This window comes from Trachypithecus francoisi, unplaced genomic scaffold, assembly GCF_009764315.1.
Source record: "Trachypithecus francoisi isolate TF-2019V2 unplaced genomic scaffold, Tfra_2.0 Lachesis_group7, whole genome shotgun sequence".
NCBI classification, from domain to species: Eukaryota; Metazoa; Chordata; class Mammalia; order Primates; family Cercopithecidae; genus Trachypithecus; species Trachypithecus francoisi.
In genome coordinates, this window is record NW_022681472.1 from 16991652 (window position 1) to 17016934 (window position 25283).

The 25283-nt window shown below is 38.1% G+C and overlaps 1 protein-coding gene across 13 annotated transcripts in view; it reads right to left on the reverse strand.

Annotated features, from left to right (window-relative positions):
* The window catches only part of ASPH (aspartate beta-hydroxylase), a 220819-nt gene that overhangs the window by 176945 nt on the left and 18591 nt on the right, over positions 1 to 25283 (reverse strand). For 4 of the 13 annotated variants that reach the window (XM_033203412.1, XM_033203411.1, XM_033203418.1 and 1 more), the window contains exons 2-3: positions 2234 to 2383; positions 634 to 678 (exon numbers count right to left, since the gene is read on the reverse strand). In XM_033203412.1, the coding sequence (XP_033059303.1) occupies positions 634 to 678; positions 2234 to 2383 (195 nt within the window). Of the gene's footprint in view, positions 1 to 633; positions 679 to 2233; positions 2384 to 8223; positions 8395 to 25283 lie in introns of those variants that run through there. The other 9 variants (XM_033203414.1, XM_033203413.1, XM_033203419.1 and 6 more) reach the window with 6 other exon arrangements.

Genomic DNA, 25283 nt, shown 5'->3' on the forward strand with positions numbered 1-25283 from the left:
ATTTATCATAAGGAACACTGTTGTTTAGCATTTCAAAAAGTCAAATACATTCAACTCCCTAAAAAAGCATCCTAAAATCCACGATTCTAATTCATTACTGGACAATGACTGTGGAGAAACATAATAATGTTAATGTACAGCAATTTTTTAAACAGCATATTCAAATACAGCATTAGTACTAAAAAAAACAACAGTTGGCAGCATTGTTATCATTTCTTTAACATAAAGTACATTAAAAAATTACAGAAGAGCAGGCAGAAATTTTGGTTCAGAGTAGCTCTGATCAATCTTTATCTCCCCAGAGCCCTTGCTCTACTTAGCAAAATGGTTAACTTGCTATACAGAAGTCTGACTTAGCAAACACATACGCATTTAAAATGATAATGATGAAGGAAGAGATAAGGATGTTATTTCAACTGCTAAGAAAACAAAAAGTACTAATCAAGGCTATGCAGAGTACAGAACTCAAGAAACAGTAAAAGACAGAAAATACTATCCTTTCTGACAAACCCATAATGGGAAATTGGTGCTATCGCTTATATTCTGATGTAGGTAATAACTAAATTAGTAGAAAAAGGATGAGCTGTTAGAGACTAACACACATAGACTTGAAATGCAACTCCAATAGCCTACCTTGAAGCACCTCTGATAAGTTATAACGGAAGTCCTTTGCTTTGGCTGCATGCATGTAAAAACATGAAAATTGTTATTTGTGCTTAAAAGTACAAATATTTAAACTGTCCTCTTTTAAGATACATTCCCTAACAACATATCACTGTAAGTCAGTCAAAGCATAGATCTACTCAGAAATTTGTCTCCAAACTAAAATTCTCCCTCAGTTGGTCTGTCAATCTATCCAGAGACTCTTTCTTTAAAGTAATGAAAATGAAAAACTTCAATGAAAGACAGACTACAGATAAGCGTATTTTGTTATTCCTACAGCCAAAAATTTGTTTGCTCTTTCTCCCCAAAAAGATATAATCTGACAAGTAAAGCAGAAGCACAGGAAGTCCAATGCAAGGGGAGATCACCCATGCAACATTGTATAGAGAGACAAGTGTGCATTTTTTCCAGTGACAGGTCCACATCTTTCACTGGATTACTAAAGAGGAGGGCCATTATTCACAATAGCCAAAGAGTGGAAACAACCCAAATGTCCATCACTGATAAACAGATAAGCAAAATGTGGTTTGTCCATATGATGGAATATTATGCAGCCATAAAATGAAGTACTGAACCTTAAAAACATGCTAAGTGCAAAAAGGCAGATACAAAAGACCATATAATGTATGGTTCTATTATATGAAATGTCCAGAATAAACAAAACCACAGACACAGAAAGTAGATTAGTGTTTCCCAGGAGAGGGAAACAGGAAGAGTTTGGGTATTTAGGGGAAGGAGGTAACAGAAATAATCTGGAATTAGATAATGCTAATGGGTATATAAAATGATGAATATAGTAAAAAAAAGAAAAAAAATGAACTGTACACATTCAAATATATATAATACTGAATTTTATTTCAGTTAAAAAAAAGACTTTTGGGGAAGATAAGGAGAATGTGACTCTCAAAATAATAGAATCAATAACGTAAAAAATCGTGAAAAACTACAGTGATTACAGGAGAGAAAAGGAAAAAGGTGGAGAAAGGACACTATCAGAATGACCACAGCAACTTCCTCAGAAGAGCACACAGATCACACCTACATGCACACAATCATATCAGAATATGCCTATCTCAGCACACCCATCCAGTATCTATATGTGTGCACACATACCCCATCCCAACAGAGACACAGAAGGACGTACTTCGAAAACCCTCTCTAAGGAAGGGTTTTGCATATTGTGTGGTTATGATCCATTAGCAAGTCCTTAAATAAATGTAGTGGCTCATGATCAAGTATTTTTAAAATTTTTAATGTAACAAAACTGAATAGAAATCAAAAAGTACTGCAAATAGTGAAAATGAGTACTGTTTGATAAAACTTCTCCCTGTGTGACAGACATACAATATAAAGCCTTATTTCAAAAACCTACAGGTCATGTTTAAAGAAGTTCAAAAGACAGTACTCCAAGGTAACCCTCTTCATATCCCCTTTCAGCTGCACTCTGTTGAGAACCACTGAAAGGCTATAGAAATTACCAGTAACAAAAAGATGATAACAAATATTCAAGACTCCTAAGAGATGTCACTTACTCCCTTACAAATTCACATAAGGATATCAAAATTCTTACCTAGAACTTCCTCATAGTCAACAAGATCAAACCAAACGACAGCTACAGATGTCCAGACGCCCAGCAATGCAATCACCATAAACCACGTGAAGAATGAAGTTCCCGAGAGTCCTCCCTTCTTCCCATTCTTGTGTCCTCCGTGCTTTGTCTCTGTTTAGAAATAAATGTAAGATGTCATAAGAAGAAAACACTTTACTGAACACCTCTTCTCACAATTATTTCTCCAATAATTTGGGATTATGCACAATGATAGACCATTTCAAAAATAGTTTTCAGTTAAATTCCCAAAACATGTCACATAAAATATTTTTGAAAACAGAAAAGATTGTTTAGATGCAACACTAACTTTGAAGTAGTGAAAGAAATAAACTCCTGAATGTTTTTAAAGATTTAGAATAACATATATATTCCATCCAAGTTACTCATCAAAATGACCTGAAATTACCTCTTTCCAAAGGCAGAGCACATCAACAACTTAATGAAATCACATAGAAATGTAGCCAAATCCTTTTCTCTGTCCCATTTCATTTCTGCAGAATCTTAAAAACTCTGTTAACTACCACAGAAGAAAATATCTCTCCCTAAACCATTCCGTATTCTTAGCCAGAGAGAGAAGGACAGAAAAGTGAAGCAGTACAATCCATTCCTACTCCTTTACAAGATCTGTTGAGGCCCAAGGAAACAGGAAAAGGCTCATTCACAACTGGTCTCACTGCAGGAAACAGTTTTGTAAACTGCTGTCCATCTAAAGTGTCATTTATCGCATTTGATATGCTTAACATACTTTACATTCTTTTGTAAATATTCTTCTCACAGCCAAAAATAAACAAAAATCATTTGATATTAACAGAAAATAGTCAACACTGTCCTTAAAAAGATAAGACAATATTCAAATCTCCCATAAAAAGGAGTACAATACATATTATATCAATGTTAATAAAAGGATAAATAATATCTCAAAATGCCTTAAGAAGAGGAAAAGTTTATCAAACAGATGATGGAAGACCAGGGCGGTGTCTCCTATTTGTGCAGCAGGTGGAGTCGCTTTCATGTGCATTGCTGCTGGTGATCCTCACTGTGTCCTGCCACTATTTCTACAGAGGGCATTTCTGGATGTTTATGCAGGACAATGTTTCATCCTGTGCACCTGTCCCTCACATTGCAAGATTTCTGGCATCCTTTGTTTCCCCTGGACCCAAAGGCAAGAAGCTCCCAAGGCTTAGGACAAACAAAACACCCCCAGACATTTCCACATGTTCCCTGCAGGGGCAGTTCCTGGGTGAAAACCAACGGGGATAAGGACAGGAATAATTATCTGTTTTATAAGTGAAACATGAAATGATTCTCCCAAAGTCACCAGTACAAGTTGGGTAGAACTAGGAACATATCTCTACAGCTCTGAGTTCCTTAATCTCTAATCAGTGGGCCAAATTACACGATTTCAAAAAACCCCACTAGCTCTAATCTAGAACTTGCTCTTCGACTTCTAAGTCCAGTTCTAATTACCGAATACTATTAGTAATTTCCAGTGGCTCAAGTCAAGAATATATTGCCAATATATTCTTCTGGTAGAAACAATGGAATTCTTCTTGTTAAAAGGATATACACATTTTTTAAAAATTCATCACTAGACCAGTTTTTCAAATGGGGCCATAAAAACTAAATCCATCTGAGCATATATATGTACACTCAAACATATACATATATTTATCTACATGCCTGCATCAAAGTATATAGAGTTCTGATGACTAAATAAGACTAATTTTTTTTTTTTAGACTTAGTCTCCCTCTGTCACCCAGGCTGAAGTGCACTAGCATGATCTCGGCTCACTGCAACCTCTGCCTCCCAGGTTCAAGGGATTCTCCTGCCTCAGCCTCCTGAGTAACTGGGATTACAGGCATCTGCCACCATGCTAATTTTTGTATTTTTAGTAGAGACAGGGTTTTACCATATTGGCCAGGCTGGTCTTGAACTCCCGCCCTTAAGTGATCCGCCCACCTCGGCCTCTCAAAGTGCTGGGTCATTCTTAAAAAGTCAAGTATTTCCTTTTTGTGACATTCTTTAAATATCAATGGATCCATCAGAACCAGAGTTGTAAGTAATATGGTAAATGCATAAAAGTATGCTTACCAAAAGACAAATGGCCATCAACTTTGTTTCTAACGTGATCTATACGAAAGCTGGCTATATAAAAACATAATTTATTTATTAAATAAAAATACTTGCTGGGCATAGATCCTATTGTTGCAGATTAAATCAACCTCAAATAGGTATCATTACCTGAAACACAGGCATGGGAGGGGAAGATTGGGTGAAAATGTCTGCAATGTTGGTAGAGGGAAATGGTGATTTTCAAAATTTTTATGTGTTGTTAGCATATAAAAAAATACAAATTAAACCACTACTAAAATTTAAAGAAAAAAAAGCTTTACGAAAGTAAGCTTCTGTGAGGTCAGGAAGTGTCACAGATTCAGTAACAGTTTTGTATGTCTAATTCACTACATTTTTATAAACAGAAAGACTTATTTTCTAACACTGTATCCAAAAAAGAACCCTTATTTCTATATATACGGACATATGCATACAAACCCATTTGTGTACAACACTAAGTTTGACAAAAATACTAGCTTCCAAAATATCCACATATTCCAAATATGGAACTATAGTAGCTAATGACTAAGAATTTTCTGCCTTTGCTACTTATTGCCTCTAATAATTAAATCTAATTTTTTTTGCAAAAGGAATGCTAAATCTTCAGTAAAACTGGGTTCTTGTCTTATGTCCTCTTGAACACTCTGTAGCTGATACCAGTCTCTTGTATTTTTCCCCATTAACTGGAAAACAGCAAGGCTAAACAAATATAATTCAACTTTTCATTCATCCAACATTTTTATTCAGTACATGTATACCAGATAATTTTACCCAATAATTAAGTTTTTAAAATGAGTATGTAGTCAAACGGATACCCAAGATGATACTATTTAAAATAAGCCTACACTGCAGTGACCTATGATTGCGCCACTATACTTCAGCCTGGGCAACAAAGCAAGATTCTTTCTTTTTTTTTTTGAGACAGAGTCTCGCTCTGTCACCCAGGCTGGAGTGCAGTGGCCGGATCTCAGCTCACTGCAAGCTCCGCCTCCTGGGTTCACGCCATTCTCCTGCCTCAGCCTCCCAAGTAGCTGGGACTACAGGCGCCCGCCACCTCGCCCGGCTAGTTTTTTTGTATTTTTTAGTAGAGACGGGGTTTCACCAGGTTAGCCAGGATGGTCTCGATCTCCTGACCTCGTGATCCGCCCATCTCGGCCTCCCAAAGTGCTGAGATTACAGGCTTGAGCCACCACGCTCGGCCGCAAGATCTTTTCTTAAAAAAAAATTAAAAAGTCTATAATGAAATAGCTAATAAAACAAAGTAATAGTTTGAACTCAAAGTTTAATTGTTTCTCCATTTCTCTCTCTCTTAAAGGGAAATGGAGGAGGAAAATTTCTGAGATTCTGAAAAGGAAATTATCATTTATCCAAGTTAACTCAGTGATACTCATTTAAGTTACTGACTGCAACACCAAATAAAAAAGAAAAAGTAGACAAAAGATTTTTTCTAAAAAAGGAAATGAATGCATGCACCAAAACAGCTTTAATATCAAACAAATGAGTTGTTACTCTAGTATTATTAACAGCAAGGGGTTGAGATGAGAAGGAGACAGTCAAACACAGTAAAAAAAAAAAAATACACCTTTACCTAGAATTTGCTTAATTTTTATTTTAGATGTGATTCTAACAACTTTTCTAGCTCAATGCACAAAATTCTAGAATAGATTTCAGACACAATCTAACGCAAATGAGTCAAAGCAACAGAGTGTTGACAGAGGAAAAGCCTATAGACTGCACAGGTCTCTCAGCAAGGGCAGACCCAGGAACTCAGAAAAGCTGAGTGGTCATTTATGATTGAAACTTTCAGGCAGAATCCCTGACAGTTCTTCAAATAATCTTCAGTACAAGACAGTAACTGGTTTCGCATTGATTCTGCCATTAAAACATAGAAGAAATGTATAATAAATCTTAGGAAGATTTTCACTCAAAATAGTTTTTAGTGTAGAGATTTATCACTTTAAAAGCTAAATGTTTCTTAAATAGAATGTATTATCAGCAATATTTTATATATCCCTTTTTAATATCAAACAAATGAGTTGTTACTCTAGTATTATTAACCTTATTACTGTTGATATTTACTTGTTCCATAAAGGAACAAAATACTAAATTATGGAAGGGATTATTTTCTAAGACACCTTTTTTAGGGGCAGTTTTTATCAACAGCAAACAATATACTCTTGATATGTCATTTGGTAAATATGCTGTGCCCAGTCCCAAAGGGCAGATCAGTTTCTGTCCAATGAAACTGATGAACGCATGGTAAGACAAACCCTTAAGAGGGTTTACAACTCCCTAAGCAAATCTGAAACCAGTACCTTGTTCCAAAAGTATTTGGGAAGAACATCTAGTAGATGTCCCTATTTTCTAAGATCAGAATAAATCTAAGTCTTCATTTCATTTTCTGGCTTCACGTTCAACCTGTAGTTCTGGGATCAGTCAAAAAGGATTTTTACTGGGGTTTAAAAATACCGCAAAAACTATGTGAATCATTTTTTCACATGTTATTCCATCAAAAGTACATGACCTCCAAATCAGAAAATGTCCCTACATACCACCAAACATGGAAATTACTATGGCAAGCAATAGTCGAAAATGAAGACTCTCCAAAACAAAAGCCAAGGGAAGGGCAACGTGTAATTTTATTTATTTGGTCAAGGGAAGGGAGACAAGAAGACGAACTCCAGCACTTGAACAGTCATTAGCTACTTCACTGGCCTACTACTAACTGAATTAGAGATCATTTGTAAGTTTTAGCTGGCATTATGTTGGGAATTTCATATTTACACATAAACTCTATACATTTAAAGTTTTTTGAAAAACACAAAAACTGTCAAGCAACTCATCAAACTGATTATTTTTCCATGCTATAAAATGTCACCCTTTGGGAATCGAAAATTGTTAAAAGTGGGTCAGATGTAACAGCTGATTTTTCCTAACTACATAGATTACCTAATCCACAAGAGGGGAGAAATGTCTTCCAAAAGAACTAAAAGGCAGATACATATCTCATATTCTTCACAGCTATATGAAGCATTTTATCAGACGAGTCAAGTGACCCATTGTAACCAATTATTCAAACAGTATTCACTTAGGACATGCTCTTATTCTCTATCCTAATGGAAGAATCCTTTCAGTTGCTGATTAGACAGCTGAGAGTTAGAAGCAGTTTTCACACACATATTTTTTTCTTTTATAAATCTTCAACATAATGAGTGCATTCAGTCTTTCAATTAATGGAAAGACTATCTTAATTTACAAAGTAAAGCAAAAGCAAATATATACAAAACATTAAATTCAATATATCATTAAAGAATACTTCAAAGTTAGAGTCAATTTAAAAACAAAACAAAATCCTTGTGTTTTTTCTTTGCATTTATTGTCTGCTTCACATAGAAGTAGGTCACTTTCCATAAATGGTAAGTCCTTGCTTGAACCAGGTAAGTCTGTTCATTAGTATGAGAATGGATTTATATCTCCTATATTTTATATAAAATCTAAATATAGACAATTCTTTAAATTCATTGTAATTAACTTATAAGACTAAAGAAGAGAGCTTGTACATTTTTTGAGGTTTGTAAAATGCAGCCTCCAGTAGTACAACATACTAAAGATCATCTAAATTAAGACACCAAAACATACTCTGATTAAAGACAGATTATTCCATGAAATATTCAGCTACTATGAAAAGTCAGTATCTCCAGTAGTTCAAAATAGAAAACGTAGACAGTGCAGTCAAAGCACTTAGCTAAAAATATTTTAACACAGCACCACTGAAAATAAAGTGAAAAGTTGTCAGTTAGATCTAAAGCCACTTTTAGCCTAAATAACAAAAATATACCTTTATCTTCAGCCATTTTGACTTCTTCAATCCATGAATAATAAATGCTAAAGTAAAACAAAAAACAAAAAAATCTCAAAAGTACTACTAGCAGCTTTTAGGCACACTGCATGCACTTGCCTACCAGAGCTTGAGACTGGCCAAACCCTGCACTGTAAGGGCGTCTAGAAGTGAAATTGGACCTGACTACAAACTCTGCTCATCAGTTATTTTTAGAGGCTAAATGCTGCTAATCACCACTTAGGCTGAAGTGCACTCCCTAACAACACGACAGCCTTTCTCCCACTTACAGGATTCCTTTCCCAGTTGGTCCTCCTAGCTCACTCCAACTCCTAAAAAATCAAGCATGCTGAAAAAAAAAATGAAATGGAACAAACTGTGCTGCCAGTTTTGTTTACTTGGAAGCAGGCTTTAATGGCTTTAGCTTAAGCACCAATTCATTGAAAACTCAAACAAGTCTTGCTATAAAATATGGCCCCAAGCCCAGAAACAGCTTGATTTGGCCCTTCAGAATCTAATAAAATGGCTACAAGGAAGGACCATAAGATTGTTTGAATGAAACAAAACCATACATAGTAAGAAATTAATTAATGCTCTAGAATTCTTATTCACAGACACTATCCCAGGAGTAATTCCTCCAACAGCAAAAATAAACCACCAACACAAAATGTTTCACTAGAAAAGGAGGGAGAGAGGACTGGTGGAGAGGAAAGAAACAGAAGGAAGGCTGGGAGGTGAAGAGAGGGAAAGAAAGAAATCTTCATGAGTAAGAGTAATGACCAGGGAAAGATCATCTTGAAAGGGAACTAGGAAAAGATTACACAACCACATCCTGATTTTTTTCAACTTCTTCCCAACCTCATCTCTAAATATTCTCTTCTGGGAAATAAAATCAGCCATTTATTCGCTGATCTAACATTAGCAGTTCACAGACTTCATTAGAGTTCTGATTAGTATACTAAATTAATTTAGCACAACTAGTATCTAGAGCAGGCAGCAACTTTTCTAAGTTGTTTATAAGACCAATTTTTTCACTCAAATTTAAAGCTTCACAAGCAAATTAAACATTTAAACGCTTTGAATACTACCAGTAATTTCCAGTAGCTCAAGGCAAGAATATATTGCCAATATATTCTTCTGGAAAAAAAAAATGAAATTCTTGCTAAAAGGATATGCACATTTTAAAAAAATACACCACTAGATCAATTTTTCAAAAGGGGCCATAAAAACCAAATCCATCTGAGTGTGTGTATGTATACACTCAAACATATATATTCAAAGCTAAATGTTACTTAACTAGAATATTAAATTATTAGCAATATTTTATCTATCCTTTTATAATATCAAATAAATTAGGTGTTAATCTAGTATTATTAACCTTATTACTATTGATATTTACTAGTTCCAAAAAGGAACAAAACACTAAATTATAGAAGGGATTATTTCCTAAGATGCCTTTTTTAGGGGCAGTTTTCATCAAAAGCAAACAATATACTCTTGATATGTCACTTTATAAATATGGTGTGCCTAGTCCCAAGGGGAAGATCAGTCTCTGTCCAATGAGACTATTGAATGCATGGTAAGATAAACCCTTAAAAGGCTGGTACCATAGTCTGCAACCTACGGTACCAACATCTGATGGTCCAGGTTTAGGACAGAGTGAAGTAGGTAGGCATCATGGCCAACTAAACAAAATGGTCTCAAGTGCCCTCTGGCCAAGTGTCATTTCCCCCATCATTTTCTTCAAAGATCTGTCCCACTAAACTTAGTGCTTGCTAAATTGTTAAATGATAATGAATCACTTGATGACAGGGGTTAAGGTGACCCACGATTTCATCACCATACAAATTTATTAAGACAAATATTCTGGAAACTTTCATCATGTTGTTTTGGAGAGAGAATGACAGCAACACGATACCCTCATGGGTGAGACCACTAGAAACCAAACCCCTACACTGATACAGCAGGCAGCTTGGTATGCTTTCGCACTTAGACACCTGGATTTGCTTCAAGGCTTTTCCAGTAAATTTGATTTGGGGGAAGTCATCAAACTTCTAGGCCTGAATTTCCTTGCTTATAAAATAGGTCTTCGCACAAACTAGGCGTGCAAATATTTGTTGGAGTCATCAGTGAAACAATTTTTTATCGATTCAACCGTGACTAGTGCACAAATAACCTTACCCCCAATTTAGAGCTCTTTTCATAATCCCATCTGCCCCTGTAACTGCCGGAGCTGCTAGGGTTTCTTCTCCTCTCTTTACTGGCCTGTGCAAGGTCAGCTCCACTCCAAATTACAGAATGTCTATGGCTAAATGTTAAACTGTAGGAATCACAGCTATTAAAATGTGGTTATACCTTACCCCGAGGCTTCATCAACACAGCTCCCATTATTCCGCCTTGACAAATCTTTATCAAGCACCTTCACAAGTCCTCTAGTTAATCTTCTTTTGTCTTTTGTAATAATTGAATAGTTATTTTGATAAAAATGTCTTTCCTCCTCAGTTCACAATGACAATGACGTACCTGATATTTTAGATACGGAGATCAGGAGAAAACCCTCTGAAATATCATTTAATCTATACAACACTTTTTGAAGAACAATAAATTCTGAATTCTGAACAACTACCTCTTAAAATGACAATTCATTTTTATGATGGAGAATGTTTACGAAAAGTTTAAAAATAAACTTAATTTGCATATAGTAAATCATGTTTTTAAAACTTTAGCAAACACAACTAAAATGACACTAAGTTAACTATTCCTTGTAACAGCTACTGGTACTAACAGCAACTCCAAGTCTAAGCAAAGACCAAACTTCCAACATGTGTTCTGAGACCATTAGTATCAGCCTAATGCCACTCAGAACCAGGGGAGCCAGGACCTATGTCCACTGAATTGAGGGTTCTACCTCCCTCCAAAATCCTTCCAGGTGAAAATCCATCCACCTTGCCCTGAGTCAGCACTGAGTAATTCCTTCCCCTCACCCCGGATCAGCTATCATTACAGCAATGGTTCTCAAACTCTGAGCACATCAGGGTCAAGCAGGGCTTATTAAGATATGACGCCAACCTCACCCCCAGAGTTTCTGATTCTGTAGGTCTGCAGTGGGACCCTGGAATTGGCATTTCTAAGTCCCAGGTGATCTGATGCTGCTGGTCTAGGGATCACACACAAAGAATACTATACTAGTGGTCCCTAATTCTCAGGGTCTCAAGGAAGGGAAGTAGTTCTTGCTTTTATCAATTTCCAGATCATCATTTCCTTACCCACTAGAAGGGAAAAAAAAAAAAAAAAAAAAAAGAAAGTGATGACATCAACAACAAAATCCTGCTCCCTGCTCCTCAATGGTCCATGACATCCAATTATCTGACCCTCCACTGTGCCCCATCGCTGTCATCCACCACCTCCAGTGACTTCCCCACTCCTACCCCATGCTCAGGGAAGTCTTCTACACCTCGAGTCTAGCCATAACCATGTGATTTCAATGTTTATCCCTGTGGCCAGCTAGACAGGTTCTTTTTTTTTCATTTCTTCATCCCCAGAGACCTTGTTCCCCTCCATTTTACATCCAACACTCATTCTTCCATTCTTACCACAGACCTCTTCATAAATGCAACCTAATTCACATTCCTCTTCACATCCTGTTTCTTGTTGGATGGCACAACCATCCATCCTAACAGATTCTGTAACCCTGCTGAGAAAGCTCTGCTTTTTTGGCTCCATCATAATGATGGTATGGTGTCATGAGATAGTGAAAATATGGTTCTTTAAAACAAAAGCAATTTTTTTTTCATCTACACATAGTACCCAAAGTTAACAGGAGAGAATTAACATTTTTGACCTAACACTAAACAACCAGTATTACCAAATAACAAAATGCAACTCTGCAGAGAAAAGTCAAACTTGCTTAGACAGACCCCCATGGCCGCCACCACCAGGGAAGGCCATCTCCACATGCAAGGGTTTAGGTTCTTTCACGACACGATGCACAGAATGGGAGCATTCACTCTTTGATCACAACTTCCTATATCTCCACTCTGTTTCCTCAGCATTTTCTTCTTGGATCCTGTAGTTCTCTTATTTCTGCTTCCTGCATATCCCCTCTTCACCTCCTGCCTTCACATCCATCCGTGGCCATCTTAGACTCCACAGCTGACCATTTATTTACTTCACTCCCGTGACTCAGGAGCCTTTCTCGCTCCTCTATCAGTTCACTGAGTGGACTGCCATGACTGCCTCCCTGGGTGAACACAAGTATCCCCCGACACGGAGGTAAGGGCAGCTGGGCTCACGGAATCAAGATCAGGAACTGAACACAGCAGAGCCAGCCTCAGCTGGGCCTCAGTGCTGCCTGCTACCCTCCCACATTCTCTACAAACTCACCTCGCCATTCTTTATGATGACTATGTCAAACTTCTCTGCCCCCAAAGTATCCTACCTCCTCATACTCAAACTGCCATAGCCTCATACTTCACAGAGAAAACAGAACCCTCAGCAGGAAGCTATCCTGAGTGCCCACTGCCCAGCACACAAACCTGCCCTCACCTGCATCCATTCCGAGTTTCTTCTCAGCTACCTTGCACTCTGCACTGTCTCTTCACGCCCCTCCTCCCCTAGCCTTACTGCCTTTGCCAGGTCTCCCTCCACTCCGCAGCTAGCCCCCACGTCATCTTGCTCTTCCTATCACAGATGAAATTCTCGACAGAGCCATTGTTTCTCTGTTTTCATTTTCTAACCTCCCACTCGCTCCTTACAACCTGTAGGCTTCCATCTGGCTTCTGCACACGGTTCCAGCATAGTGACTCTAATGTCACATCAATGATTTCCATGTCATTAAACTCAACGGAAAACTTTCAGTCCTCATCTGACTTGACCCTCTCATCAGAACTCTCCCTCCTTCTTCCACACTCTCTTCTCTTGACTCTCATGATTCCAGAATCTTGTGGCACTCCTAACACCTCTTTAAACTTCCTAGTTTTCATCTCCTTTGCTAGCTCACTCTGATCTAACTGACTTTTAAGTGTGAAAATTCTGTAATACTTGTTCCTATGCCACCTCTCTAGTTCACTTCAGCTATCACCTACATGACTTACCTTTTTCTCTCATTTGAGCTCCACAACCATGGGTCTACTCAATATCCCATTTGAATGACTTACAAAACCCTCAAATTCAGCATATACGCAAGAAACCATGGTCCTTCCCCTCTTCTGTTCAGTGTCCTAAATCTCAGAAGCACTTCTGTGAAGCCAGTTGCTTAGACAAAAACCCCAGGATTCATCCTTGACTCTTGTCCCAAACACTCAGCTTGCAAAAATAAGAGTGTATCATCTGGCCGTTGCAAATGGGTTACAATGAGGCGAAGGTATGGATTCTCCTCAGCACCTGGGTCACCCTTGTCCATTTTCCACAGCATAGTTCTTAAAAGCATTTGCGTCTGCCATGACATTAAAAAGGGAGAAACTCTGTCTTAAGTCCCAACATTCTTTCAACTGTGATCATCAAAATTAAGTTATCATCATCTCCTAGGTGACTTCAATAACTCAGCATACACTTTTCTACTCCATACAGCAGCCAAAATATTTTTAAAATATGATTATAACACTAACTGGTTAAAAATCCCTTACTGTCTTAATACTGCTTTCGAAATAAAATACAGCATCTTCCATGTGGCCTACAAGGTTCCATGTGATGGGGCCCCAGACCGTGGCTCCAGCGTTAGTGTTGTGTCACCCCCCTAGCTGCCTAGACTCCTGCCCAAAACACCTGATCATGGTCTTTCCTGTCTCGGGCTCTCAGCCCAGACTTTTCCCTCTTCCCATAATTATGTCAAAGCTGCACCAACACATACAACCTCCAAACTCCAGCTATTGCCAGCTCACTCTGCTTACAAACCACCTCCTCAAGGAAGCCTTCCTCACTTCCCTCACTCTCACAGCAGTGTGCACTTCTTTACTGCGTTATTACACAGCTAATTAGACGATTATACAGCAATTGATTTCTTAATCTCTTTCCACCTCTAGAATGTAAGTTTCATGCAACAAGGAACTAAATCTGCCACGTTCATTACTGTATACTTCGCTTGAACCTATCTAGTAGGAACTCAATAAAATTATCACTTGTGAAATAAGTGGATACATTCCTTCCCAAATCCTTGATATGATATGAGTAATCAAACTTCTGCTAACCCTTTAGAAATAAGGGAACAACTTACTGCTTAGTTGTTTGGGCTGTCAAGTCACTTCAGGTTTCCCCACCTCCATGAATTTAATGATTCTAAAATTAATTCACTAGAGGAAAAAACCTACAAATAGCTAAGAGAGAGAAATTCAGAAAGTAGCCCAGTGGTTTCTAGACTCTGATTTCAGACTCAAATTGGTCCCTTCACCAAGTTTTCACAGTTCTGTCTCAGGTGAATTCCTCCCTATTGATCTTGGATGACTGCCACATGGGCTGTACATGAGTGGGACCAGGTAGGACAGGCTCTGTAGCCTCCTCCACCTGTCCTGGCAAACCCCAGATGCTGCTCTCTTGACTGCCCCTATGTAGAAAGGCACCATGGCTGGAAGATGACAAGGGGCACATGAGTTTTAGAACTTAGGAAAACAAAATTGAGAAAACTGCTTGCATTTTCACCAGTATTAGTAAACAAAAGTGAAATATCAGAAATATCCATTTATACCAGCCTCCAGGTATTTTTGGAACCTTTACTATCCTTTAGAATACCCAGCTGAGGAGCTACTGCTCTAGTCCACACCTCTGTGCTAATACCGATTTACTACAGCAGAGAATGTGAATCAAAATGTGGGTCCGCCCGAGCCTGACATACCAATTTGTGATGGACCCAAACACTATTGATAAGAAGATAAAAACACAATATAAATAGTAGCTAACCTCACAGGCTAGTTCCTCAAGCCAGGCCTAATGAGTCGGTTCTGCAATTTCTCCCTACAGAGCACTCAATAGAGAAGATGGTCTTAGAGAAAAAAAAAAAAAACCAAACACTCCCCTGGGCTAGTCAATTGTCCATATGGGTGGGTGATAATTATTAGCATGGTGTTCAAAATGAGACAGTCTCTCACTGGCCTGAGAGAAGCAAAAGGTGTAAAGGAAGATGAACTATGTCCACTGAGAAACTCTGAGGTGGTGAAAGAAAAGTTATTACAATGAACAAAAAAGGTTATTTTTTCAAAACTGAGTAACAAAAAAGCTTAGTCCTGCTTTAACTCTTAATTTCAAGGCAATGAGACAAGGACACACTACCAATATGGACAACTACCACTGGTTTACAGCTGTGCCCATGAAGACTCTTTGACTTTAACCTATTTTGACAGCAAAAGATCCATGGCCCTCCTCCCCACCAGTTCCCACTTTCTAGAGCAAAGAATCCAGCATTTAAAATAAAGTGCCCTACAGACACAAATGGGGAGGGAAGAAAGGGATTACAAAAATTCATTAGTACAGCTTACACAGAAGAATCCTGTAAATTATAAAACACGTCTTACAGTTGAGTTAGTAGAAAATCATAGGTCAAAAAAATAGTTGATACAATTATGAATTATAATACATCTTGGGGACAGTATAAGGATATTGGAAAAACTCTATATTTTCTCCTTCTGTACTCTCACCCAACAATCAACACAGAATATTCCTGCAGTCCCTGGTCACTGAAACGTGGGGATTTCTCCTCACCAGCAAGTAAGCAATCAATTCTGCAGCAGATCAATTCTGCAGTAGACACCGGCTGGCTGTCCTCTAATTCAGTTCAATTCTGACACTATCTACTTGGAGACAGTGTCAGATCCCACAGGTTGAGGGCTCAGTCTCACAAGACTGTCTCTACTTCTGAGGCCAGTCACACGTAGTAGGTTGCCACCTATACTTCAGACCAACTGGCTATAAATCGGGGTTCCCACCACCCGTTCCTCCAATTTGATTAATGTGCTAAAGGGGTTCACAGAACTCACAGAAACACATTTACCAGTTGATTATAAAGGATATTACAAAGGATGCAGATGAACAGCCAGATGGAAGAGATGCACAGGGCAAGGTATGTGGGAAGAAGTGTCCAGTTTCCATGTGTTAAAAGAAAAACTTCAGCCAAATAAAATTATTTTATTTGATTTTAATTTAGACAGAGTCTCACTCTGTCTCCCAGGCTAGAGTACAGTAGTGTAATCACAGTTCACTGTAGCCTTGAAATCCTAGCCTTGAATGTAATCCTCCGACCTCAACCTCCTGAGTAGCTGGGACCACAGGCGTGCACCACCCTAAGCAGCTAATTTAAAAAAAAAAAAAAAAAGTGTCTTGTAAAGACAGAGTCTTGCTTTGTTGCCCAGGCTGGTCTTGAACTCCTGGCTTCAAGCAGTCCTCCCACCTCCACTTCCCAAAGTGCTAGGATTACAGGTGTGAGCCATCACCCCTGGCTGACAAATTGCATTTACAGAGTTTAACTAGCCAAGAACAATTGTTGAGTTGGGCAGGCCCCAGAAGCAGTTCAGAGACTCCAGGGCTGCCACATGGTCAGGTAATACTTATGGACAGAAAATGGAAGGCACAGAAACAGTTGGATTGGCTACATCTTAGTGTTTGCCTTATTTGAATATAGTTTGAACAGTTGTCCACCTGTGATTGACTAAAATTCTGTGACTGATACAAGAGTAGGTTATAGTCTGTTATTCTTTTAGTTAGGTTACAATTTACTATATATGGAAAAGCCTTTAGGCTGAACTTGAAATAGGCAAGGAGGCAGCTTTAGGCTAAACTTAACACATGTCATGCCCTCTTTGGGCATACTGCCTCCTCTATTAATCTTTGTCAGCTATCTGGAAGCTCCAGGAACCATCTTTTTAGTTTTTTATGGATACTTCATTACATAGGAATGATTGATTACATCAATAGTCACTAGTGATCAAGTTAAGTTTTAGTCCCTCTTTCCTCCCCAGAGGTTGGGTTGGGGCTGAACGTTCCCATCTTCTAATGATGCCTTTGTCTTTCCTGTGACCAACACCCATCCTGAAGTTATCTAGGGGCTGTCAGCTGCCAGTCAATTATTAGCGAAAGACACTCTCAAGACTCTGGGAGACCACAAAGGTTTTAGGAGCTGTATGTCAGGAAACAGGAAGTCCAAATATATATTTCACAATATCACAGATGGTCAACAAGCTCTTACTAAATAAATTAATAACGAAAGTGAATAACAGTAATAAAAACCAACAGTGGCCGTAACTAAAAATTGTATAAACAATTAACTTTACCCAAAGAGAAGTCTAGTCTTTGCCCTTGGTTACTTCAATGGGGTCTCCAGATCCCAGGAATGTTCTGCCTGATAGCAGCGTCTTTGCCAGGTGCTCTGGCCACTGGACAGCGAACCAAGTGGGCGTTGGGACATGCCATTATCAGTTGTGATCTCCAGAGGACCCTGGGGACCCCAAAATTATAGCTGGTGCCTGAAATGAGGGCAGTCTTGTGAGAACTATTCCTTCAGACTGTACAGTTTGCCTAACTCCTTGCAGAAACCATGATCAACTGAATAAACAGGTGATGCACCCACAGCATCCTTCACTCTAACAGTATGAAGCCTGACTTTTCCTACATACAGATCAGTAAAAATTTCACAACTTTGCCAAAAGCTAAATAACCACACTTCGGTAGAATAGTGAATCTCATATTTCAATCTACTTGGTAAGGTACAAATATTTACTTATAAATTCCAAAAATCCCTCGCCATAAGAAAAATGAGAGAGGGGTACTGCAGGTACTGCAAGGTAAGTTCCTTGTTTCATGGGTTTCAGTAAAATGAAAAATAATGAATAAATGAAGTATATTATCTCATGTCTCTTCTAATTCTAAAAATTCCTTATTCTAATTCACAAAATCTCGACTCTTTAAACTAAATCACCAGACAGTTGCAATGAGAAAAAAAATCAAAAAGTTTCTCTTAACTATGAGTTTCACTCTATCAACCTTAGAAAATCCTAAGAAAAATTTTTAAAAAGCAGTATTACAAAGGAAGGCACATAGTTTACTTGCGAGACTTTGTGAAAAGAAAACCCTTTTATAATAAAAACTTTAAAAATTTCTAAGAGAGATATCAAGAGTTCTCTGCAGGAGAATGCCTGTCAGAGACCAAGGGTGCCTGCAGGGAGATTGACTTCTCATTCCCCAGTGAATGTCCACTCAAGCAATGGACTCCGTGGCCCACCCTATGCCTAGTTGAACAGCAGAGAGAACTGGGAAATTACGGCTACAGAGAAAGGTGACAGCTACAAGGGAGCCCAAGCTCCAGGCAAATTGTCAGCTTCCCATAAATCCAAGAGGGCAGCAGGGAAGTACCAGGGTTTGTACCATTTTGCCAGCACCTCACTCAAAAGGGCTGACTGCCACACAAGGGGCTCCCAAGAGCAAGAAGTGAGATGAGGTATTCTGCCCGGAGTGGAGGCCCAGGAGATTGAGGATGGATCAAGTCATGTGGCACAGGGAAGGTCCACACTGGGCCTTTCAAAGAACTCACATGGGCAGTGTTTGAGCACCTGTCACTTGCGAATAGCCATGCCAGTCAATCTCATCAACTTAGAGAGGAGACTGAGAGGGGACTCACCCCCTCTTCCTCCCCAGCACAGCCCCAAAGGCAAACCACAGGAGAGCACACTCACTCCCTCCCCTCCTGCCCTGCTGCAAAGGGGAGACAAGAACATCTGCACCAAAAATGAGATCAGCTCTAATCCAGACAGACTTTCAAAAAGAGTGACTGAGATGTTAAGGTCTGTCCCAGAGATGGTCAGGAGCCTCTGCTACCAAGAGCAAACAGATTAATCTATCCTAACTGTGCACAATGACTGGAGAAAAATGAAGCTACTTCCTGTTACTATCCAGTCAGATAAAGATGCCTCAATAAAATGGCTAAAAAATGTGCTTCCATATATCGGGCTCAATCACAGGAAATTGTCAGTTTCTGACCCACAAAAATGGCTATTTCACAGGAAACAAACAAACAACATAAGAATTTCCCCAATGTTTTACTATGAAAATTTCCAAAACACAACAAAGCTGAAAGGATTGCTATTACTTAGATTCTGCTACAATATTAGCATGGTATTGTAAGTTTGTAGCATACCTATTCATCCCTTTACATCTATCATCACCTTATTTGTATAATGTATTGCACAGTAAACTTTAGACATCAGCACTCATCTCCTAAATACTTCTGCATGAGTATCATAAACTACAGTTACACATTTCTTTATAGTTATTTAATGTGAAATTTACACAAAATGAAATGCACAAATTTTAAGTAAACATTCCCTGAGATTTAACAAGTGTATACAACATGTAACCTGGATCCCTATCAAGATCTAGAACATTAATATTTCTGCTTAAATTCCCTCATGGCCATTTCCATTGCACTCCATCCCCAGCCTCAGAGGTGGCTCCACAGTTCTGCTTTTGTTCTCACTGTAGTTTGCCTGTTCATGAAATTTCATAAACATGGCAGCACAAGCTTGTGTGTGCAAGGCTCCTCTCCCTCAGCTTTATGCTCCTGAGAGTTTTGTATGCTATCTGTAGTGGCGGCTCATTTCTTTTTATGGCTGGGTAGTATTACATTGGATGGACATATGAGTATATATAAATGACTATGTATGTGATATACAGAGCATAGCAGAGTGTATCCAATCTCCTACTGGTAGAAACCTAGGCATTTCCCATTTTAACCTATTATGAATAAAGCTGCTAGACATATTCTTTTATAAGACAACTATGAACACATCCTGTATTTCTCTTAGATAAATATGTAAAAGTGGAATTGCTGGGCCACAGGGCGTATATACATTTAGTATTAAACAAAACTCCCAAAATTGTTCAACATTTTATGTATTCACCAAGAAACTGAGTTCTATTGCTCCACAGGCTTACCAACATTTGGTGTTGTCTGTCTTTTTAATTTAACCATTCTGGTGAGGGTGCAGAGGTATCTCCATGTGGTTTTAACTTGTATTCCCTTGAGAACCAATGATGTCGAGCATTTTTCATATGCTTCTTGGCCATTTATTTCTTTTGTGAACTATTTGTTCAAATCTTTTGCACATTTGCCTATTTTTAAAAGCTGAATTACAGGAGTTATTTGTATTTCCTGGACATCTGTCCCTTAACAGATGTATGCAATACAAAATTTTCTCCCAGTCTGTGGCTTTCCTGCTTATTTTCTTAATAGCATCTACTGATGGGTAAAAGTTTTTAATTCTGATGATGCCTCAGGGGTGTGCGTGTGTGTGTGTGTGCGTGTGCGTGTGTATACATATGTACAGCCTCACACTCTGAAACATGACATCTATTTTAGGACTTACCCTATACGATCACTGAATCTGCGACATTCAATCATTGACAGAAGTCCTGTTACTGGCTTAAACCTTCTGCCAGAGTAAAGAAAGTTTCAAAAACAGGGCCATATGCCAACTAACTGTCTATTGGTGGTGAATATCAGAGAGTAAAAGCAAGGGAATTTTGATAATTTCGAGAAATACTTTCATTAGCTATGATGAGGCACAAAAAAGTTCTAAGTCACTAAAATTCAACTATTTTATGAATCCTTTAATTTCTGTCAACAAAAATTTTTTTATACTTAATTTGATACTTAAAAAATGTATACTTAGTTTTATACTTAATTTTGTGGGTGTTTAGTGTTCTATTTTTATAATTCCCTGATGTTTTAATTTGAAACATACATATAACAAAAAGATTAGTATAATGAAGCCCTTGTGTACCTTACACCTGAGCTGACCAATTATGAACATTTGGTTACATTTGCTTTCTTTACATGTATGCAAGACTCTGTGTGTGTGTGTGTGTGTGTGTGTGTGTGTGTATTTTTTGTTCCTCTCTCCTTCAGAAATAAAAATTCTTTCCTCTATTATAGTATATAATCTATTTTCCACATAGATTATATACTAGAATCTATGTGGAAAATTCTGTGGGCTACGAATTAGCCCACAATTTTAGGTAAGTTCCTTGTTTCATGGGCCTCAGTAAAATGAAAAATAATGAATAAATGAAGTATATTATATCTCTTCTAATTCTAAAAATTCATTATTCTAATTCACAAAATCTCAACTCTTTAAATTAAATCACCAGACAGTTGCAATGAGAGAAAAAAAATCAAAACGTTTCTCTTAACTGTGAGTTTCAATCAACCTTAGAAAATCCTATGAAAAATTTTTAAAAAGCAGTATAATAGAGGAAATCATATAGTTTACTTGTGAGACTTTGTGAAAAAAAATCCATTTTATAATAAAAACTTAAAAACTTTCTAAGAGATATCAAGGGTTCAAGAATGGATGAGGGATCAGTTTAAAGAATATTATTAGAAAAAATCAGAAAAATTTGTATATGGACTTTATATTAGGTAATGGTGTTATACAGGACCATATCTGTGTTCTTAGAGAAAACAAACTGAAGAACTTACGATAAAGCCTCTTGATTTAACTTAGAAATAGTTCACCAGCAAAAAAATAAAATAAAAACATAAGGTGAATAAATGTGTCCAGAGACACAGAGAATGCAAACACATCAAAATGTTAACAGGTGGTAAATCTAAATGATTAACAGATCTTCTCACTGTACTTCGTAACTGTCTTGAAGAGTTTATTTTTTCAAATTAAAAAGTTGGGGGAAAAAAAATTTCCAGGCCTAAAAAAAATCAGAATCTCCACAGTTAAGGACTAAGAATCTGAAATGTTAAAAGCTTCTCAGGTTCACTCATGAATTCTGGATAAGTAAAAAAGGAAACAACAACAACAACAACAAAACAACAAGCTTCAGGTTTTAGGGATGGCTCTGGAGATAACTAGAGAAACCTGAATTCAGATTGCACCTCAGTGATAATATGGCATTGGTGCTAAATTTCCTGGGTTTGAGAATACTCTTGTGGTTCTGTGGGAATGTATTTGCTCTCAGGAGAAACATGGCTAAGGAGTGAAGTGAGTTATGCTGTCAGGATGATTGCAGCTTACTTTCTGTCTTTTTTTTTTTTTTTTTAATGTGTACAGTTTTCATCTCTCTCTTACACTTTTTTTATTTTTTATTATACTTTAAGTTCTAGGGTACACGTGCATAACGTGCAGGTTTGTTACATATGTACACATATGCCATGTTGCTGTGCTGCACCCATTAACTCGTCATTTACATTAGGTATATCTCCTAATGCTATCCCTCCCCCATCCCCCTCCCCACAATAGAACCTGGTGTGTGATGTTCCCCTTTCTGTGTCCAAGTGATCTCACTGTTCAAGTCCCACCTATGAGTGAGAATATGCGGTATTTGGTTTTCTGTTCTTGCGATAGTTTGCAGAGAATGATGGTTTCCAGCTGCATCCATGTCCCTACAAAGGACATGAACTCATCCCTTTTTATGGCTGCATGGTATTCCATGGTGTATATGTGCCATATTTTCTTAATCCAGTCTGTCACTGATGGACATTTGGGTTGATTCCAAGTCTTTGCTATTGTGAATAGTGCCGCAATAAACATACTGCATAAACATATGTCTTTATAGCAGCATGACTTATAATCCTTCGGGTATATACCCAGTAATGGGATGGCTGAGTCAAATGGTATTTCTAGTTCTAGATCTTTGAGGAATCACCACACTGTCTTCCACAATGGTTGAACTAGCTTACAGTCCCACTAACAGTGTAAAAGTGTTCCTATTTCTCCACATCCTCTCCAGCACCTGTTGTTTCCTGATTTTTCAATGATTGCCATTCTAACTGGTGTGAGATGGTATCTCATTGTGGTTTTGATTTCCTTTTCTCTGATGGCCAGTGATGATGAGCATTTTTTCATGTGTCTGTTGGCTGTATGAATGTCTTCTTTTGAGAAATGTCTGTTCATATCCTTTGCCCACTTTTTGATGGGGTTGTTTTTTTTTCTTGTAAATTTGATTGAGTTCTTTATAGGTTCTGGATATTAGCCCTTTGTCAGATGAGTAGATTGCAAAAATTTTCTCCCATTCTAAGTTGCCTGTTCACTCTGATGGTAGTTTCTTTTGCTGTGCAGAAGCTCTTTAGTTTAATGAGATCCCATTTGTCAATTTTGGCTTTTGCTGCCGTTGCTTTTGGTGTTTTAGACATGAAGCCCTTGCCCATGCCTATGTCCTGAATGGTACTACCTAGGTTTTCTTCTAGGGTTTTTATGGTATTAGGTCTAACATTCAAGTCTCTAATCCACTTTGAATTAATCTTCGTATAAGGAGTAAGGAAAGGATCCAGTTTCAGCTTTCTACTTACGGCTAGCCAATTTTCCCAGCACCATTTATTAAATAGGGAATCCTTTCCCCATTTCTTGTTTCTCTCAGGTTTGTCAAAGATCAGAAGGCTGTAGATGTGTGGTATTATTTCTGAGGGCTCTGTTCTGTTCCATTGGTCTATATCTCTGTTTTGGTACCAGTACCATGCTGTTTTGGTTACTGTAGCCTTGTAGCATAGTTTGAAGTCAGGTAACATGATGCCTCCAGCTTTGTTCTTTTGACTTAGGATTGTGTTGGCAATGCGGGCTCTTTTTTGGTTCCACATGAACTTTAAAGCAGTTTTTTCCAATTCTGTGAAGAAAGTCATTGGTAGCTTAATGGGGATGGCATTGAATCTATAAATTACCTTGGGCAGTATGGCCATTTTCACAATCTTGATTCTTCCTATCCATGAGCATGGTATGTTCTTCCATTTGTTTGTGTCCTCTTTTATTTCACTGAGCAGTGGTTTGTAGTTCTCCTTGAAGAGGTTCTTTACAGCCCTTGTAAGCAGGATTCCTAGGTATTTTATTCTCTTTGAAGCTATTGTGAATGGGAGTTCATTCATGATTTGGCTCTCTGTTTGTCTGTTACTGGTGTGTAAGAATGCCTGTGATTTTTGCACATTGATTTTGTATCCTGAGACTTTGCTGAAGTTGCTTATCAGCTGAAGGAGATTTTGGGCTGAGACAATGGGGTTTTCTAAATATACAGTCATGTATTCTGCAAACAGGGACAATTTGACTTCTTCTTTTCCTAACTGAATACGCTTTATTTCTTTCTCTTGCCTGATTGCCCTAGCCAGAACTTCCAACACTATGTTGAATAGGAGTGGCAAGAGAGGACATCCCTGTCTTGTGCCAGTTTTCAAAGGGAATGCTTCCAGTTTTTGCCCATTCAGTATAATATTGGCTGTAGGTCTGTCATAAATAGCTCTTATTATTTTGAGATACATTCCATCAATACTGAATTTATTGAGAGTTTTTAGCATGAAGGGCTGTTGGATTTTGTCGAAGGCCTTTTCTGCATCTATTGAGATAATCATGTGGTTTTTGTCTTTGGTTCTGTTTATATGCTGGATTACATTTATTGATTTGCGTAGCTTACTTTCACAGAGAAGAAACCAGGAAAACCAAAAAGACAGAGGCAAAGCCAGTGAATAGTAGAAGAGACTCACGAACTAATCTTTTTGCTGTTACATAGGCTTAAAAGGTTCAAAACAAACAGCTGAAGAAATATAAATAAATAAATAAATAACTCGGTTTAAAAAAAGATAAGTCAAGTGTCAGTCTCTTAAACCAGGCCTGAAATTACACCATTCAGCCTCAAACAATAAAAACCAAAGGCAATATTTACTCCACTTGATGTCTCGTATACACAAGTTCTGCTATCTGTGTTAGGCACTCTTGATACAAGTAACGCTATCTTAGAAAAAGACACCGTCTTACATTTTAAAGGGTGTCTTGCCAACAGGGACCAGATGTTTTGTCTAATCGATAAAGACTGTATCCAACAAGATAAGGGTATAACCCAGCACACTCTTCCACCATCAGTCCTCACCAGAGGACTCTGGGGCCATAAAAACAGTACAAGTTCAGTAGCTCAAAACGGCCATGTTCAGAGATATCAACTTGCCGTTGCCTGTGACAAGCATTAGGCCTCTGCCACTGAAGGCTCTGTTCACAGCAGAGACTCTTCCTTGCAAGACCTACAAACCAACTGGTCCAGACTGGGCTATTTTTCTGTCCAGGTTGCTCTCCCCAGACTGGTTTGTTAACTCTTTC